The following is a 16,474-nucleotide window of genomic DNA, read 5'->3' as shown; positions in this document are numbered from 1 at the left end:
CACACCTCTCCGGCCCGGTCCCGTTCCCTCCCTCCAGTGTCCCTCTCCCAGGCTCGCAGATCCCTCCCCCTGCACCTCCCCGGCGCCCTCCTCCTCCCGGCCCCCTCCCGCGCCCTTCCTCCTCCCCCCGCCACCACCCCCCCCGCCGCCCAGGCCCGGGGCCTCCGGTAGGCCCGGCTGCGCCAATCCCGGCCGCGGCCCGCCCCCTGACGCCGAGCAGGGCCCGGCGAGGCCCCGCCCGCTGACGTCCGGATTTGCATGAGTTCTTGTGCAGCCGCGGCCCGGGCTCAGTTGTCTCAGCGAGCGCGAGCCGGGAGCCGGGGCGGGCGCGGGCAGCGGCGGGCGGCCGGGCTGTGCTGGGCGAGCGGCGGCGGCGGCGGCGGCGGCGCGGGCGGCGGGGGCGCCTCGGCCGGGGCGGCAGCGGGGCGCCGGCGGGAGCCAGCAGCGTCTGCAGCCGCGCCGGCCGCCCGCGCCCCGGCGCGCTCCGGCTCGGCCATGGAGCTGCCAGCTGTTGGCGAGCACGTCTTCGCGGTGGAGAGCATCGAGAAGAAGCGGATCCGCAAGGTAGGGCGGCGCGGGGGCGACGGCGAGGCGGCGGGGGAGCGGCAGCCGGAGCAGCCCGCGGGGAGGCGGGGAGGGGGTGGGGAGGCTGCGGGCCGGAGCCGGGGATCCCGCGGAAGCTGATGGAGTGCTGTCTCTTCCCCCCTCAGGGCAGAGTGGAGTATTTGGTGAAATGGAGAGGCTGGTCCCCCAAGTAAGTAGCGGCCGAGGGGCGGGGGAACCCGGTGCCGAGGCGCGGGGCTCCCGGGCTCCGGACCCGCTGGGCTGGTGGGGTGGTGGGGGGAGCGGACGGGAGGCGGGGTGGAGGTGGGGTGGAGGGAGGAGGGGGTGGGGAAGTCGGTGGCAGGCACTGGGGAAGCCGAGCCGCCGAGCCCGAGCCCGGCGCCCTGTGTTGTGCTCTGCTCTCCGGGAAATGCCATCACTAATTTATGCACTAAAAGGAGCCGGAGGAGCTGGAGAGACGCGGGGCCGAGCCGGGGAGGCCGGCGGAGGGAGGGAGGGCGCAGGCACTGACTGATGTGCAGCAGAAAATGGCTCCTTTCCCCTTTCCCTCCACCGAACGGCTCCATATTGCAAAACCAAAAAAAAAAAAAAATTAAAAAGCGACGAAAATGCAATTGTGTGCCTCTTCCCTCCTAGTGGTGTAGGGAGAGGAAGAAAAAAAGCAGAAAATGTTGGGAACTGTCACTGCGGCGCTTTTGGTGGGGAATTTTTTTTTTTTAATTTGAAATGCGAAGGCACCGGATGGAGACAGACGCGCAGGCACACACACACACACACACACACACACACATACACACACACACACACAGAGGCATATTTTTGTGTTGCTGAGTATTTGGGGGTTGCTTGCCCGTGACAGCGGGCTCCAGGGCCGCGAGGGGGTGTGGGGGGCCGCTTGGCTGACGGTTATCGGATTAGGGGTCAAATGGAGAATGGCTGAAGCCCTCGCGGAGACTCGGGGCTGGGGAGAGGAGGAGGGGACTGCGACTTTGCATTTTGGCTGCTTTGCACGCAGGGTTCCTGGTGAGCAAAGTGGCTTTGGAACATGTCGCAGTAACATGCTTAAAATTCTTGACAACTGCAAAATAAACTGCTAGTTTCATTTTCCTTACCCCTCCCCTTTCTTCCTGCCCTTGTGTGTTTATTTTGACTCGGGGAGGGTGTATCAGGGACCGTGTCAGGCCTGCAGAAATTTACTCTCCACCCCCACATCCACAGCTAAATAGCTTTCGGTTCATGAAGACAGAGTAGGGCCTTATGTCATTCCCCACCTGGAGGCCGCAAAGCTGGCTCGGTTTTTTTTTTTACGCCGTGTCCCCCTCCCTTTTCCCTTGCAAGATATAACACGTGGGAACCCGAGGAGAACATCCTGGATCCCCGGCTGCTGATCGCCTTCCAGAACAGGTGAGCGTCCCTCAAGCAGTCGCCTCTCGCAGCCGTGACCGTATATGGGAATGGGAGAGTGGGCCAACGCTGCAACAGGAAAGGGGGAAAGGGCCGGGAGGGGGCTGGCAGGAGTCCCCTCCCCCCGGGTCTGAATGGGCACGGCTGGGGCCTCGGCTCCTCTAACCAACATCCTTGGCGGTTGCTGCAGCTTGCGGGGGGGGTGGGGGGGCGTGGGGGTGGGGGTGGGCAGGGCCGGAGAAGGAGAGGCTTGTGTTTGGGGGAAACTGTGGGAAGGGTGCGTGCGGGTGGCCCTACAGCTGCGCGGAGAAGTTGGGGCTGTGCCTGGTTCCCTGCCGTCCCCCTTCCTTTCGCTACCTTGAAGCCCCACCCCCGGAGCCTAGGTGTTGCTTTCCTGCTGCCACTGGCCGCTTGGCACGGGCAACTCTCGGGGCAGCTCCAAGGGAGCTGGCATTGTGAAACCACCGGACGTCACGGAACTGAACTTAACCTGTTGGGGACTGGAGAAAAGTTGACGAGGCCTTAAGTTGCCACACTCACCCCCCAGGGAGCTTGGGATTGGCAGGGGGCAGATTCTTTCTGGAGCTGCGTGCCCTTCACACCTCCCACTAGGCTGCTTGGTGGGTCTGGACCCCATTCTCAGGGCAGGGGGAGCTTGGCCCAAAGGGTGTGGGATGGGCACTGCCTGGTGGTGGAGGGGTGGCTTCTGACGAGGGGCTCATCGTGGGCACAGATGCTTGTCACGCTGCAGCTGCTGCAGCTGGATTCACCGCCGGTGGCTGCGGTTCTCTGTTTCGGGGAGGACAGAAGGGGGAAGGGCGATCGAGGAGGGGAGGAGCGGCAAGAGCCCGCGGAGCTGGGCCACACCGCTGCCTTCCATCCCTCCTCCCCTTTTTATTTTGCATTATTTCCTGTGGCGCGTTTGGCGCTAAAACTGTAAACTCTAGACCCTTGGAACAAGCGACCAGCAGGGAAGCAGCTCTCCTGCGATGTAGGGGGGCGCCGAGAAGGGATCCTGCCCAGGTTCCACCTGGGAGTTCACCACCCTATAACCATGTCAGCGGCTGATGCCATGTTGCATAATGGGTCCCCAAAGACTTAAAACGCAGGCTGTTGCAATGCCATGCAACTTTGGAGTTAGGCCCCGGCCCGGGCCCCCAGGCATGGTGGAACTCCCCTGGGTTAGCCCAAGGGTGGGGGGGGGTTGCCTAGGGTCGCTGGAGAGCGGATTTCTGGCCCGGGAATGGTTTGCAACTTTGGCCAACGCTGGAGAGTCACTCCCTTCTCCCATAGAGAGCTGGGCAGTGCTAGGATCATCCTCCCCCCAGCCTCAGGTCACCCTCCACCAGGCCGCAGGCGGAAGCCTGGCAGCTGTATTGACCACCGCCACCGCCATGGGTTTTAATAATAATTTGGAAATCGGGAGGCTGGGAGCCCGGGCTCGTGGAGGAGGCGGTGCTTCTGCGTGCCGCCCCGCGTCGCCCCGCCCAGCAGCTCTGCCCAGGCCTTGCCAGAGCCGGTTCACCAGGTGGCTGCGAACCTGGCCAGGCCCTGGCCTCGGCGTCCGGCCCCCGCCCCCAGCCCCTAATTGGCTCATTTGCCGCTGTGTAAACAAGGGCGCAGCCCCTCCCCCTGTTTAGTGCCTGGCCTTTAAGGAACCAAGTCCTCCCTTCTGCCGGCGGCACTCGTTATCTGAATCTTAATGAGGTCATTAGCATCCCGTGCCTCTGACGGGGAGGCCCAGGGTGGACGCACACCTCATTTGGACTTGTTTGCATCCCCTGGACCCCGAAGCCCAGTGCACTTTGTGCAGGGCCCCGAGCCCTGTGTCCACTGCTGTGGACACCAGTGCCAAGCCGCCCAGCCCCAAGCTGCAGGCAAAGAGGCAGGGCTGTGCGGGGGCCCGGGTCAGGTATGGCCATCTGAGGTGGGGGAGACCTTCGGAGAAGACCCCCTTGGGCAGATAGGGGTTGGTGTGGGCGTAAAGCGGGACTCTGGGCTGGACCGAGGCACCCAAGTGGCAGCCGAGGCGATCTTCTGCCGTGAGCTCTTGATCCCTCCGGTTCTTGCTGGCCTTGCTGCTCACCAAAGTGGGGGCATCACGCAGGCTGGGGCATAGCAGGAGGGAGGTGACTCTGAGGCTAATAGCACTGCCTTCTGTTCCCTCTCCCCAGGGAACGGCAGGAGCAGCTGATGGGATATCGGAAGAGAGGGCCGAAGCCCAAACCACTGGTGGTGCAGGTGAATACACTCCCTGGCCCCGGGGGCTGTCCAAAAGTTTGCCATGACATTGCCACCTGAGCTGCCTCCAGGCCCGGAAGTCAGGGCGAGTTCCTCCAGAACACCCAATTCCACTTCCTTTCATCGTGACCTCCCACACCCTTCCCCGCCCCCCACCCCACCCCATAACGCAGCTGCTGACCTGGTAGGGGCTGGGACACTCCTGGAGCTTGAGGCTTGCTCTGGGGCTGGCCTTACCCCTCCTCTTACCTCTCCCTCCATTTCTACCTCCATTCCCCTAGGTACCTACCTTTGCCCGTCGTTCCAACGTGCTGACCGGACTCCAGGACTCCTCGGCTGACAACCGCGCCAAGCTGGAGCTGGGTGGTCAGGGCAAGGGCCAGGGGCACCAGTACGAGCTCAACAGCAAGAAGCACCACCAGTACCAGCCGCACAGCAAGGAGCGGGCAGGCAAGCCCCCACCGCCAGGCAAGAGCGGCAAATACTACTACCAGCTCAACAGCAAGAAGCACCACCCCTACCAGCCGGACCCCAAAATGTATGACCTGCAGTACCAGGGCAGCCACAAGGAGGCGCCCAGCCCCACCTGCCCGGACCTAGGCGCCAAGAGCCACCCGCCCGATAAGTGGGCCCACGGCGGGGGTGCCAAGGGCTACCTGGGAGCGGTGAAGCCCCTGGCCGGTGCGGTCGGGGCTCCAGGCAAGGGCTCCGAGAAGGGTCCCCCCAACGGGATGACGCCGGCCCCCAAGGAAGCGGTGACGGGCAACGGGATTGGGGGCAAGATGAAGATAGTCAAAAACAAGAACAAGAACGGACGCATCGTGATCGTGATGAGCAAGTACATGGAGAATGGCATGCAGGCAGTGAAGATCAAGTCCGGGGAGGCAGCCGAGGGCGAGGCGCGCTCCCCCAGCCACAAGAAGCGGGCTGCCGAGGAGCGTCACCCCCCTGCAGACAGGACTTTCAAAAAGGCCGCGGGGGCGGAGGAGAAGAAGGTGGAAACGCCCTCCAAGAGGAGGGAGGAGGAAGGGCCGGGGGCCGGGGACCCGCAGCCCCAGGAGGCCGGCTCCCGCAAGCTCTCCCCGACCAAGGAGGCCTTCGGCGAGCAGCCGTTGCAGCTCACCACCAAGCCTGACCTGCTGGCCTGGGACCCGCCCCGCGGCACACAGCTGCCCTCCCACCATCACCACCACCACCACCACCATCACCATCACCACGCCGTCGACCTAAATCTCTCCCACGCGCGCAAGCGCTGCCTCTCCGAGACCCACGGCGAGCGAGAGCCCTGCAAGAAGCGCCTGACAGCGCGCAGCATTAGCACCCCCACCTGCCTGGGGGGCAGCCCCACCGCCGAGCGCCCAGCGGACGTGCCCCCCGCTGCCGCACTCCCGCAACCGGAGGTCATCCTGCTGGACTCGGACCTGGACGAGCCCATAGACTTGCGCTGCGTCAAGACGCGCGGCGAGGCCGGGGAACCGCCCAGCGCCCTCCAGGTGAAGCCTGAGGCGCCCGCAACCGCGGCGGTGGCAGCTGCGCCGGCGACGGCGGCCGAGAAGCCTCCGACCGAGGCCCAGGACGAGCCCGAGGAGCCACTCAGCGAGTTCAAACCCTTCTTTGGGAATATAATTATCACCGACGTCACCGCAAACTGCCTCACCGTCACGTTCAAGGAGTACGTGACGGTGTAGCCTTCCGAAGGGCGTCGGAAGGGGAAGCGCTGTACCCGCAGGGGCTTAACACCTGGGGCCTGGGGGCGGACTCCTCCTCTCTCCAACTGCGGGAGATCCGGGCCGGGCCCCAGCGCGAAAATGCCAGAAGCCGCGGCAACCGCGCCCCTCCACCGGGTTCTGTCCGGAGCGCCCGGCCCACACTGGCGCCTTCCACGCCGTGCCTGCGGGTCTCGCCCCTCATCTGCCCCATCCCCTCTCTCGTGGACCTCCGGGACTGACAGGGCAGCCACTCGAGGCGGTCTAAGAGTTATAGTATTATATTTTAACCGTGCTAACTTGTCAAGTGCAGACTTTACTCCCGTTTGTACGTGGTGTTATTATTGAAATGTATTGTTTGAGCTCAAAAGGCCCACCACCCCCTTCGGGCTGATATATATATATTTATTTGTAGGTATTTATATATTGAAATATAAAAACCTAGATTTATGGAGTTCTCTCTAGATCATGTTATATTCTATATCAGACAAACTATTTTCTGTTGACCTTTCTACCCGTTCATTCAGTATTTCGGTTGATTTCATTTCCTCCCCTTCCAGGAACTGCAATACCAGTAACCTTGGTATATATTTTTTGATACTGTACACATGGATGTGTTGTTTCTATGTGCAAAAAAAAAATTTTTTTGTTAAAAGGCTAAACGAGCTCTCTAGAAACTGCTGCTACTAGAAATGTCTAAACTATAAGCTTCCAATTATTACCTGCTTGAATGTAAATATTAAATGGAGATGTTGAAGGTGCACTTTCGCTGTTTGAGATTAGCGAAGAGCGAACGTCAGAGGCTCAGGAGGCGGCTGGACCCCTCTCCCCATCCCGCTTCCGCCTTAGGTCTGGCGGGGGTGGGGGGGCGGCGAGGTTGTAGAGGAACCTATCGCAACTTGCGCTTAAACCTTTGCGAAAGCAAAGTGGACTGGTTTCGCGAGCAGAGGCGCCCGCACCCGGGGAGTGACCCCGCTCCCCGGAAGTCGAGAGGCTCTCCAAAGGAGAGGGGAATTCCTGCGGGGGGGTTGTGCTGGCGTCGCCCCCGCTCTCAGAGTTTTCAGGCCTTCGCTGCCCACCGCGCTGGCAAACCCGGGATCTGCGTGGTGGGGGGGAGGGGTGTACGGGTGCGCGAGCGGCGCGGAGACTTGGGTGGGGCCAGCCCCCAGCGCCGCGCCCGCCAGGCACCTGCTGATCTTTGCCCCCACCCCCACCCCAGGGCGCAACACACCCTGGCGCTGGCCCTGATGTGGCAGGGGTGTTCCTTCCTAATAATCCCTGCCCGGTAGGGCAGGTTCAGCCGGGAGGGGATCCTCCCACCCTCTCCAGCGTCCCTTGCTGCCATCGCTGGCCCCGCCCCACCGAGGAAGCTGCGAGGCTCTTTCTCTGCCAGCCTCTCTCCCCGGAAACCACCAGGCCAGAGGCTCCGACTGGAGGCGCCGCGAACGCGGCCAGGGCAGGGGGCGGGGGGCTTCCTGCGAGGTGGATGGGGAGTGGGAGGGGGAAGAGGCCAGAGGAGCAAGGCCTGCCCGTCCCCACTTCCTTAGTGAGCGGGGAAATGCGGGATCCCATCTCACCCGTCCTGCTTTGGGTGGCAAGGCTGGGGCCCTTGGTTTCCCCAAGCAGGAAGGGGTTAAGGGCCCCGAGGGGGCAAAGGGAGTGGGCCGAGCTCCGAGGTGCGGCTCCGCCGGGCCTGGAAGCCGAGACCCGGGAATGCTCGCGTCCTTTCTGCAGACGCAGCGATCTTCCTGACTGGAGTGGCCGAGCAGGGCCAGGGGCCACGGGACTGACGGCCTGGTGGGCGCGGGGCTGCTCCTGGCGCCCAAGCCCCTTGCCTGCCCGTCTGGGACTGAGGGGCCAAGCCTGTGCTGGGCGCCCGGGCGGAAGAGGTCAACACGGTTCATAATGGGGGTTTGTTAAGGGGGGAGAGGTGGCGAGAGAGCGCAGTGTTGGGAAGGCCAGGGGAAGAGATAGAGGGCCAGGAGGGCAGGAGGCCTGAATGCGGACAGTGTGGCCAGTGTTGGCTGCAGGCCACCAAGCGGCTGGTGGTGGGGGAGGGGAGCCTAGCCGGGGGAGGGGGGTGGGGGGGAGGGGAGGGAGGGAAGGGAAGTTCAAAAAAAAAAAACCGTTGGGAGTTTCTAGCCCTGGCTTTTGTGAATTGTCCCTCCCACTACCCCCATCACCCCAGCCCCCTTTAGAGTGAGTTAAACACTCCCCCCTCCCCGCTCGATGTAATGAATGCCCTTTGCCACCCTGGGAATGAAGGGAGGGGTAATCTTGACTGCTCCTGGCCAACTGCCTGCTCTGCACTAAAACTGGGCCTGTCCTCCACTGGCTGGCACACAAAGGCACATGCCAGGCGTGGACTTCATCTCCCTGTTTTTCTGGTAGAGGAGAACTAAAAAATCAGGAGTGGGAAGGGGAGCCCCTTGTTCAGTTCTGCACAGTTGGTGACTTGGGAGTGAGCCTTAGCCCCTAGGGGAACCCCTCCTGCCCAGTGGGTGGCCTCTGTGAGGCTGAGCCTGGGGAACAGGGTAGGGGAGGTAGAGGATGGCACTGTTGGTGGGCAGGGAAGGAAACCTGTCTACTACCATTCGCAGAAAGCTGTGGCCTACAGGTGGTCTGAGGCCTTGAAAACTGGTCCTGGTGGTGGACCGTTTGGGGTAGGTCTTCGAGGAGGATGGTCCTAGGAAGAGCCTGGAACCTCAGGTCAGAAGATCAGCAATGGGACAGAGGTAGATGGATAGGTCAGGAGGAGCAGCAGAGATGCCCAACTGGCACCAGACTCAAGAGTGTCCAAGGCCCCTTCTGGCCCAGGAGGGACAGGACTCTCATTGGCTGGGCTCCTCGGATGTGCCAGGGGCCACTTGAACATCTTGTTCCATTCAGACCCCACAGGGGTTGAGCTTCCCTGTGGGATGAGAGTCTGAGGTTCTGATGACAGAACAGCTTGTCCAGCTCGTGTGGCCACTGCCCAGTTCTGTACTGATTCGAGAACCAATCAGGTGGTCTGCTATCACCCAGCAGAGAGGTGCCCCACGGCAACTCGCTCCACCCTAATCTCTCAGACGTAGACATGTCCAAAGCTCAGGAACACTCAAAGAGGGCCAGGGGCCCTGGCATCAGGACAGGGGAGGAGAGTCCAGTAGCCCCAGTTCTCGCAGGTGTAGACTGCTTCTTCCTAATGCAGGGCAGAGATGTCCGTCAATGCCCAGCGCTTCATAAGCAAAGAGTCCTAAACCCTCTCTTTGAGCCCAAGTTCAGGGGAGAGAATGAAAGCAGGAAGCTGAGATCTTAACCTTGCACACTGGGATCTTAACTTTGCCCAGAGACCTGAAGTTCTCTGTTTTTTCTCCAAATGAACCTTTCTAATGGGGCTGAGCCTTGAGCATAGAGGCTGAAGCTGACTCTTGCAAAGAGAGGGGCATTGTGTATCCATCCATCCCTCAGAAGCTGTTCCCTTCTGCACCAGCTGGGTCCCAGACTCCAGCTCTGGTCTCCTTGTTGCCTGCACCACCTCTCCCAACTCGTTTTCACAAGAGCCAAGTTTAGCCCTTCAGTGTTAGCTCCATCCTTGGATCCTACCAGGGTGCTTTGGAGCTAGGGTTGCCAGACTGAGCACATAAAAATCTAGAATGCTCAGTTAAATTTGAATTTCAGATGGACAATGCATAATTTTTTAGTATGTCTCATGAAATATTTGAGATATACTAATACTAAAAAATAATATAAAATGCATTGTTTATGTGAATGCAGATTGAACTGGGCATCCTGGATGTTATCTGGAAACTCTATTTGGATCCTGAATAGTCTACTTGGTCAGCCCCTGCCCACAGGGAAGTTTCAGTCCAATAGGAGAGAGGAACTGTTGAGAACTGAGCCACATGGATCCTGTGAGTGCGGTGATTGTAGTGACATCGAGTATGCTGGCATGGCACAGAATGGCTGCTGCATGACAGCGGGCCCTTCACCTGTGATTTCAGGTGGGGGTGGAGTGAGCATGGGACAAGACCTAGACAAAGGGGTGGTGGAAGACCAGAATTGGTCCCTCCATTTGTTGGCCCACCTTGGGCTCCTGAGTTGAGGCTCCTCCCCATTCCCACCCACCCCAACGACAAAGTCTAGAACATACAAGGAGGGCAGAACAGATCCAGTTGCAGTACCCACTCCCCTCACCAAAACTCTTTCCCTTCCTACACCTCAGTTTCCTCAGCACCTTCAAAGACGTGCCATGACAGTGAGGATGAACTGGGTCGGGAAAGAGCCTTGAGCGCTTCTGGAAAACCTCCTAAGTAAACATATGAGTTATTTTTTTTTTACCAGGGAACATTATTAACATTTCATGTCAGATCTAAATGCCTTCTAACGACTTCTGGCTGAGAGACTCAGCTTGACCAAGGGACAGATACCCGGTGATGTTTACCTCTGAACTGACTGCTACCTCTCCCTTCCCTCCCCGCCCAGCTCTTAACCCAGTGTGCACCAGCCCTCTGCATTCTGCCCTCACTACCTGCCTGGTGGATGATTACCCACTGACCTGGGACCTCATCCTCAGCCTCTCCGGCTTTATCCTGGATCACCAAGAATGGCATTGGGACAGGAGAGAGAGAAGAGCTGCGCCTGCACTCGTACAGAACCAGATCCTCGTGCTTTTTGAATCGAGTTTCTTCTATTGTTCCACGTTATGGTTCCAAGTTATGTTTGCGGCTCATCTGAGAAGACGAAGACTCTAAAGAGGAAATAGTACTAAAGGCGGATATTCTTGGATGCAAGTATCCATTTCCTGTGGCCATAGTTCAAAAACCCCCCCTGCCCCCTCCTCTTCCTCTCTTCCCTTTGCAGTTACTGCTAACAGCTAACATGGATTGAGTGCCCACTACCTGTGGGGGCACTTGTTCAGGGCGTCATCATGAGCTACATCCTATCACTGTCCCTGTCTCACAGATGGTAAAATGAAGGCTTAGAGGCTCAAGTAACCCATTCAAGGTCAAACATTCAGTATACAGGGGAGCAGATAGTGGGTTCTGAGCTAGCCTTGTCTGTCTCCAGGGGCTGTGCTCCCAGCTTCCAGGATTCTGTGGGTTCTTCAGAGGCCAGTTTAGGTCCCATCCCCTCCCTGAGGTTATTCTAGATTATTCCAGCCTTTACTAGGGCCTGCTGTGCCTGATCTCCTGCAGTATTTACTGCCGCCCCTGCAACTCGCCAATCAGTTGCTAGCTGCAACATACCTGTGTGCATGCACCTTGATTCTCCAACTGGACAAAGCCTTGAGCATTTGGAAGGCAAGGGACATGTCTTGGGTATTTCATGCACTCCCACAGTTTGTGCACAGTTCCTAGATAAATACCTCAGAATCAGATGCCTCGTGTGTGTGTGTGTGTGTGTGTGTGTGTGTGTGTGTGTGTGTGTGTGTACAGAGTCCTGTGTGTGTGTGTATGTGTGTGTGTGTGAGAGAAAGAGAGACAGATGGGAGCTTTCAGACAGTGATGCTGATTCCTGCACTGCAAGTCATTAGCAGCAGACACAAGAAAGACCCCCGTGCCACCCCCAGGGGCTCAACCCCCATGACCACAAAGCTGCAGAGCAGAGGCTGGGGACTCAGGCTGCTCCTTTTCGCCCTGCCGCCAGCGGATGTCAGACACTCAGGCACTCAGCTGCTCTAGGGTCCTGCTGCCCCCTCGCCCTTCACCTGATCTATCTGTGTGAGTTTCAGGAGACTCCGGGTAATTATGTGGTAATTGAATTTAGGGAAACAGACCCTAAGGATAATCCTTGAGTCAGTTCCAGGAGATTCATGGTTTAATTTCCATATTTAGCTAGTGGTACATATTATACGGTTCCTGACAGCACAGCAATCACCTCGTCCTTATGTATTTAGTTTTGTTTTAACACGAGGTTCAGAATAGTAGAGATATGGGCATGTTACTCCAAAACACACACACACACACACACACACACACACACACACACACACACACACACACACACACACAGAGAGTTAACAACAAGCAGAAGACACAGCACACACCCCTTTTTTATTTTCATATGTGGTCTTAACGTAAGCTGTGTGGATAAGGCCTGACACAGTAAAAACTCACCAAATGCTGCCTGTAATTATTATTTCACTTAATTATCTGCAAGTTCTCAAATCTGGATAGGGGCAGAGAGCTGGCATTGCCAATGGACGTCCAAGGTGCGTGTGCATGCCTGCGTGAGTGTGCATGTGCGTGTGCATTTAGGGCTGGAGGAGAGTGGTGGCAATGCAGCCCGTACTGGCAGGAACGCCTCTCGTCTGCTGCCTGAGCTAAGGATCCTTTCAAACGCACCATGGAGTTTAATATTGCCAACGACTGGCCCTGACTCCTTTCAACCTGCGCCAGGTGTAATGTAAACCTCCTTGCATTTCCTCCCTTTCCTGTTTCATCTGAGAAATTCTTCACTAATTCCATGGTATCTGGTTTCTCATTGTTTCTCTCTGCTTTAGAGAGCCCCTTGGGGTGGGCTTTAGAAAGGTGTGCTTAGCGCTCTCAGCCCTCCGAAATGACACAGGCTCTTCCCTCACTACCACCACTATTCTCCAGAACCTCTTACAAGGGACTTCGCTGGCTGTCAGGGCAAAATAAGCCATAACATCCTGGGGAGATGAGCAAATGCCTGTCACAAAATCAGAGGATGGTCTTGGGTGGTCTGTAAAGCAGCATCCAAACTGACAAAACGGGACAGTCGTATTCAGCTCCTTTGTAATATAACACTGAGGTTATAGTAATGTAACAGAATAATGGCGTGTCTTCCATCCTTTGTTGAAGTAGTGCTCTTTGGGGTTGAAGACAAGGAGGAATACAGCTGGATGGAGGAGGCCTGGGCTGTTCCAGATGCAAGCAGGAGACCATCTAATTTCCTCTGATTCTCTAAAGGAGGTGGGATTACAAAATCATGTGAATGTTGGGGGGTGGGGAGAGAAGAACCTGGAAAGCAGAATCCCTCCCATGAACAACGGAAGTGAGCATCCTTATAGCCATTTCCTGCTTTGTGTTTTGTGCTCCCCACTCTCCTATCAGTGCTGAGGGGAGAGAGGAGGCACTGGGCAGGGTGAAGGAGACTCAGGACTGGCCAGGTTCCTTTCAACCTTCAATGCGTCTTCCTACTGTCTCCTCTCCTGGCATTGAAAATTATTTATGTTTGCAAATTGCTTTTGACTCACATGAGTTATTTTTCTTGCCTGCCAACAGGTCTGGGGATGGGAGAGAGTTATTGAGCCGGCAGCTGAGAAGTCCAGGGGCGATGGCAGAAGGAGCACTGAGGTGGAAGTCATGAGCCTTGGGATTTGGCCCCAGCTCTGCCACTGCCGTGCCATTACTTCCCCTTCCCAGGCCCCAGGTTGCTCATCTGCAAAATGAGAGGGTTGGGTGGCCTTTGAGTGCCAAGAGCCTTGGTGGCTCTGACATCCCCTAGGCCTGTGACCCCTGAAGAGACACAGATGAGGGTGGCGCCGGCCCCTACACTGCTCCCTGACCTGGGCCTGGCGGTGCTGCTGTTGCTGAGCACTGGAGGGTGGAGAGGATGCTGCCCGGGCCCTAGCCCGGCAGGAAGAACTAGACGGGGCGGCAGGGCAGCCAGTACTGTTTCCTCCCTTAGCCTTTTGCTTCACGCTGGTCCTTAGTGATGCCTACTTCCGTAGACTAGGATGAAAACAAATAACTGCAGAGGAACCACCAGAGCAGAAAGTCCCTGGGTACGTACACAAGTGGGTACGTACATTCCAACGAGGAGCAGTGCTCACCCAAGTCACCCACCATAAAGTTGGATTTAATAATAGGAATAATGATAACATAATTCAAAATTCAGTGCCATAGCCATGAGTGATTGGCCGTGTGCTGCTCTTTTTTTTTTTTTTTTGCTATTTATTTATTTAAACATCTTTATTGGAGTATAATTGTTTTACAATGGTGTGTTAGTTTCTGCTGTATAACAAAGTGAATCAGCTATATGTATACATATATCCCCATATCCCCTCCCTCTTGCATCTCCCTCCCACCCTCCCAATCCCACCCCTCTAGGTGGTCACAAAGCACTGAGCTGATCTCCCTGCGTGTGCTGCTCTTGGGTGCCATGGTCTGGCCTCTATTCTCTGACTGTGGTTTGGATCCCAACCCAGAGAGAAAAGAAGCCCGGGGTCTGGGCTTCTTCCAATCCAGTGACCAAGTGGGGACGAAGGCTGTTGTGGGCTCAGCTCCGTGAGGTGGCAAGAAACCTGCTAACCTCAGAGCTTTGAGTTGGCTCTGCCTTGGCAGAAAGATGGTATTTGCTCAGTCCTGGCCTAACCACAGTGAGCCTCAGCCCTGGGTCTAGAGGGGAGTTTGGGGTCTGTGCACTCTCTCATGGGGGATGACATATGGATGGGCAGAAGGCAGTCGGACAGCAAGAAGAGGAAATTTTATGCAGAATCCCTCTTCCTCTAGAGCCTGCCTTTTCTCATGGGCCCAGAGATGAGTTCCAAGGACCATGAGATTCCACCTGGGTAAACTACGATGCCTCAAAGGTCTAGCCTCTCATTAGTTCCATATGATTCCTCTTAGGAATCCGAGGACACACCTGGTCTTCAGCTGTGGGTCAGTCTGGTGGCAGGTCTAAGTGGTCTTGCATGCCTTTCAGTACTTTGGAGAGAGAATGGTGACACAGGACCAAAATCAAGGGTGGAGGCGGCAGCAGGGAGAAAAGGAAACCAGAGAGGACCAGAGATAAAGAGAGAGACAGACCCAGAGGTAAGGATACCAAAAGGACCAGCACAAGAAAATGGAGAATGATCATAACAGAAACAGAAAGAGAGCGAGACAGAAGCAGATGAGGAGAGAAACCCGTACAGATAAGGAGAGAGACACAAAAGGCTGAAAGAAACCAACTGACAAAAAAACACTGGGTTGGAAGGGATCAAAGTTAGTGTCACCAATATGGGGACAAACTGACTTGTGCCTCTTGATACGATGCATTGAGAAGGATATAGCATCACTCCAGTGCTTTTCTGCCACAAATGCAGTGCCCCAATCTAACCATGTAGAAATAAATATCAGACACTTACTCTTCAAAATGCCAAGGCTGAGGAACCCAGAGGCCCTGTCCCAGCTTAAGGAGAAAGGCATGTGCCCATTGAGATGACCCCACCTTTTTTTTTTTTTTTAATATTTATTTATTTAGGCTGCGCTTGTTCTCAGTTGCGGCACGCAGGATCTTTGTTGACGCGTGCAGGATCTTCATTGCTGCATGCGGGATCTTTAGCTGCAGCATGCGTGTGGGATCTAGTTCCCTGACTAGGGATTGAACCCAGACCCCCTGTATTGGGAGTGTGGGGTCTTAGCCACTGAACCTCCAGGGAAGTCCCTGTCCCAGCTTAAGGAAACTAAAAGGACAGGACACTCAATGCAATTCACAGTCCTGGTTTGGCTCTTGGAAAAGGAAAAAAAAACTGTCTCGAAAGAGCATTGAGAAAACTGACAAAATTTGTATGTGGACTGTAGTTTAGAAAATAATATTGCATCCATGGTAAACGTCCTGATTTTGATAACTGTACAGTGGTTGTGTAAGAAAATGTCCTTGTTCTTAGGAAAAACACAGTAGAGTATTTAGGCATAAAAGGGTACAAAGTCTCCAACTTACTTTCAGATAGTTCAGAAAAACTATGAGGAAAAGAGAGAAAGAGAATGATAAAGCAAATGGGGCAAATGTAAATAACTGGTGACTCTGGATAAAGAATATATGAGAGTTCTTTTACTATTCTTGCAATCTGGAGCCTCCCCTTCGGGGTTGGGGACAAGTGCTGGCTGGCACTGGAGCCTCGTAGTGGGGCTGGGAAGAATCAGAAGAGCCTCCCATGCGGGCGAGACTGAGACCCAGCTCTCCAGCAGCTGAGAACATCTGGGCAACTTGACCGTCCCTTGCCGACTACTTGAAGGCCTATTTTCTAACCCTTCACCCCATAACCTCAACACAAATGAATGGGGGTCCAGGAGGGTGGGCCCATAGCCACCGAGTTTCACAGGTCATGGCCGCCTCCAGCTCAGCCTGGCTGCTCACACCGCACAGCAGAGCCCAACCTTACTCTTTGGCCATGTGAGGAAGCAGGATGTGGCAGAAAGAGGAAGGATTAGGCAGTAGGGCAAACCTGTCTCCGTGGGCCAGCTGCTCTGCACTTACCAGTTCTGTGCCCTGGGGCTGGCAGTCCTGTCCCCTAGAGCTCCCCAAGGCTGGCTTATTCTTACTGTTTATGTCTTCTAAATGCCACCTCTTGAGAGAAGCCTTCCATGGCCAGTTACTCCATTTATTATATTATTCTGTTTTACTTCTTTAGAGCAGAGGCAACCTTAGCTGAAATTTTGATTTGTTTGCTTGTCTGCCTCCCCTTTTCCCCAATAGAGTGTAAGCACCATGACAGCAAATCAGTGTCTGTCTTACTCATTCCTTTATTCTCAGCTCCCAGAACTTGGCAAGTGCACCAGAGCTATTTGTTGAAGGAAGAAAGGAAGGAAGGGAGGGAGGGAGGGAGGGAAATCTCTGAACCTCTCTGG

At 56.3% G+C, this 16,474-nt stretch overlaps 1 protein-coding gene across 1 annotated transcript; it reads left to right on the top strand.

Annotated features, from left to right (window-relative positions):
* Positions 1-377: 377 nt before the first annotated feature.
* On the top strand, positions 378-6,659 carry CBX4 (chromobox 4). Its single transcript, XM_082860021.1, has 5 exons — positions 378-564; positions 711-754; positions 1,903-1,968; positions 4,143-4,209; positions 4,491-6,659. Exons 1-5 carry the CDS (start codon positions 496-498, stop codon positions 5,895-5,897), a joined length of 1,653 nt encoding a protein of 550 aa, XP_082716147.1. The 5' UTR covers positions 378-495; the 3' UTR covers positions 5,898-6,659.
* The last annotated feature ends 9,815 nt before the right edge of the window (positions 6,660-16,474 follow it).

This window comes from Leucopleurus acutus, assembly GCF_964270905.1.
Source record: "Leucopleurus acutus genome assembly, chromosome: 19".
Lineage (NCBI taxonomy): Eukaryota > Metazoa > Chordata > Mammalia > Artiodactyla > Delphinidae > Leucopleurus > Leucopleurus acutus.
This window is presented reverse-complemented; position numbering and strand designations above follow the sequence as displayed.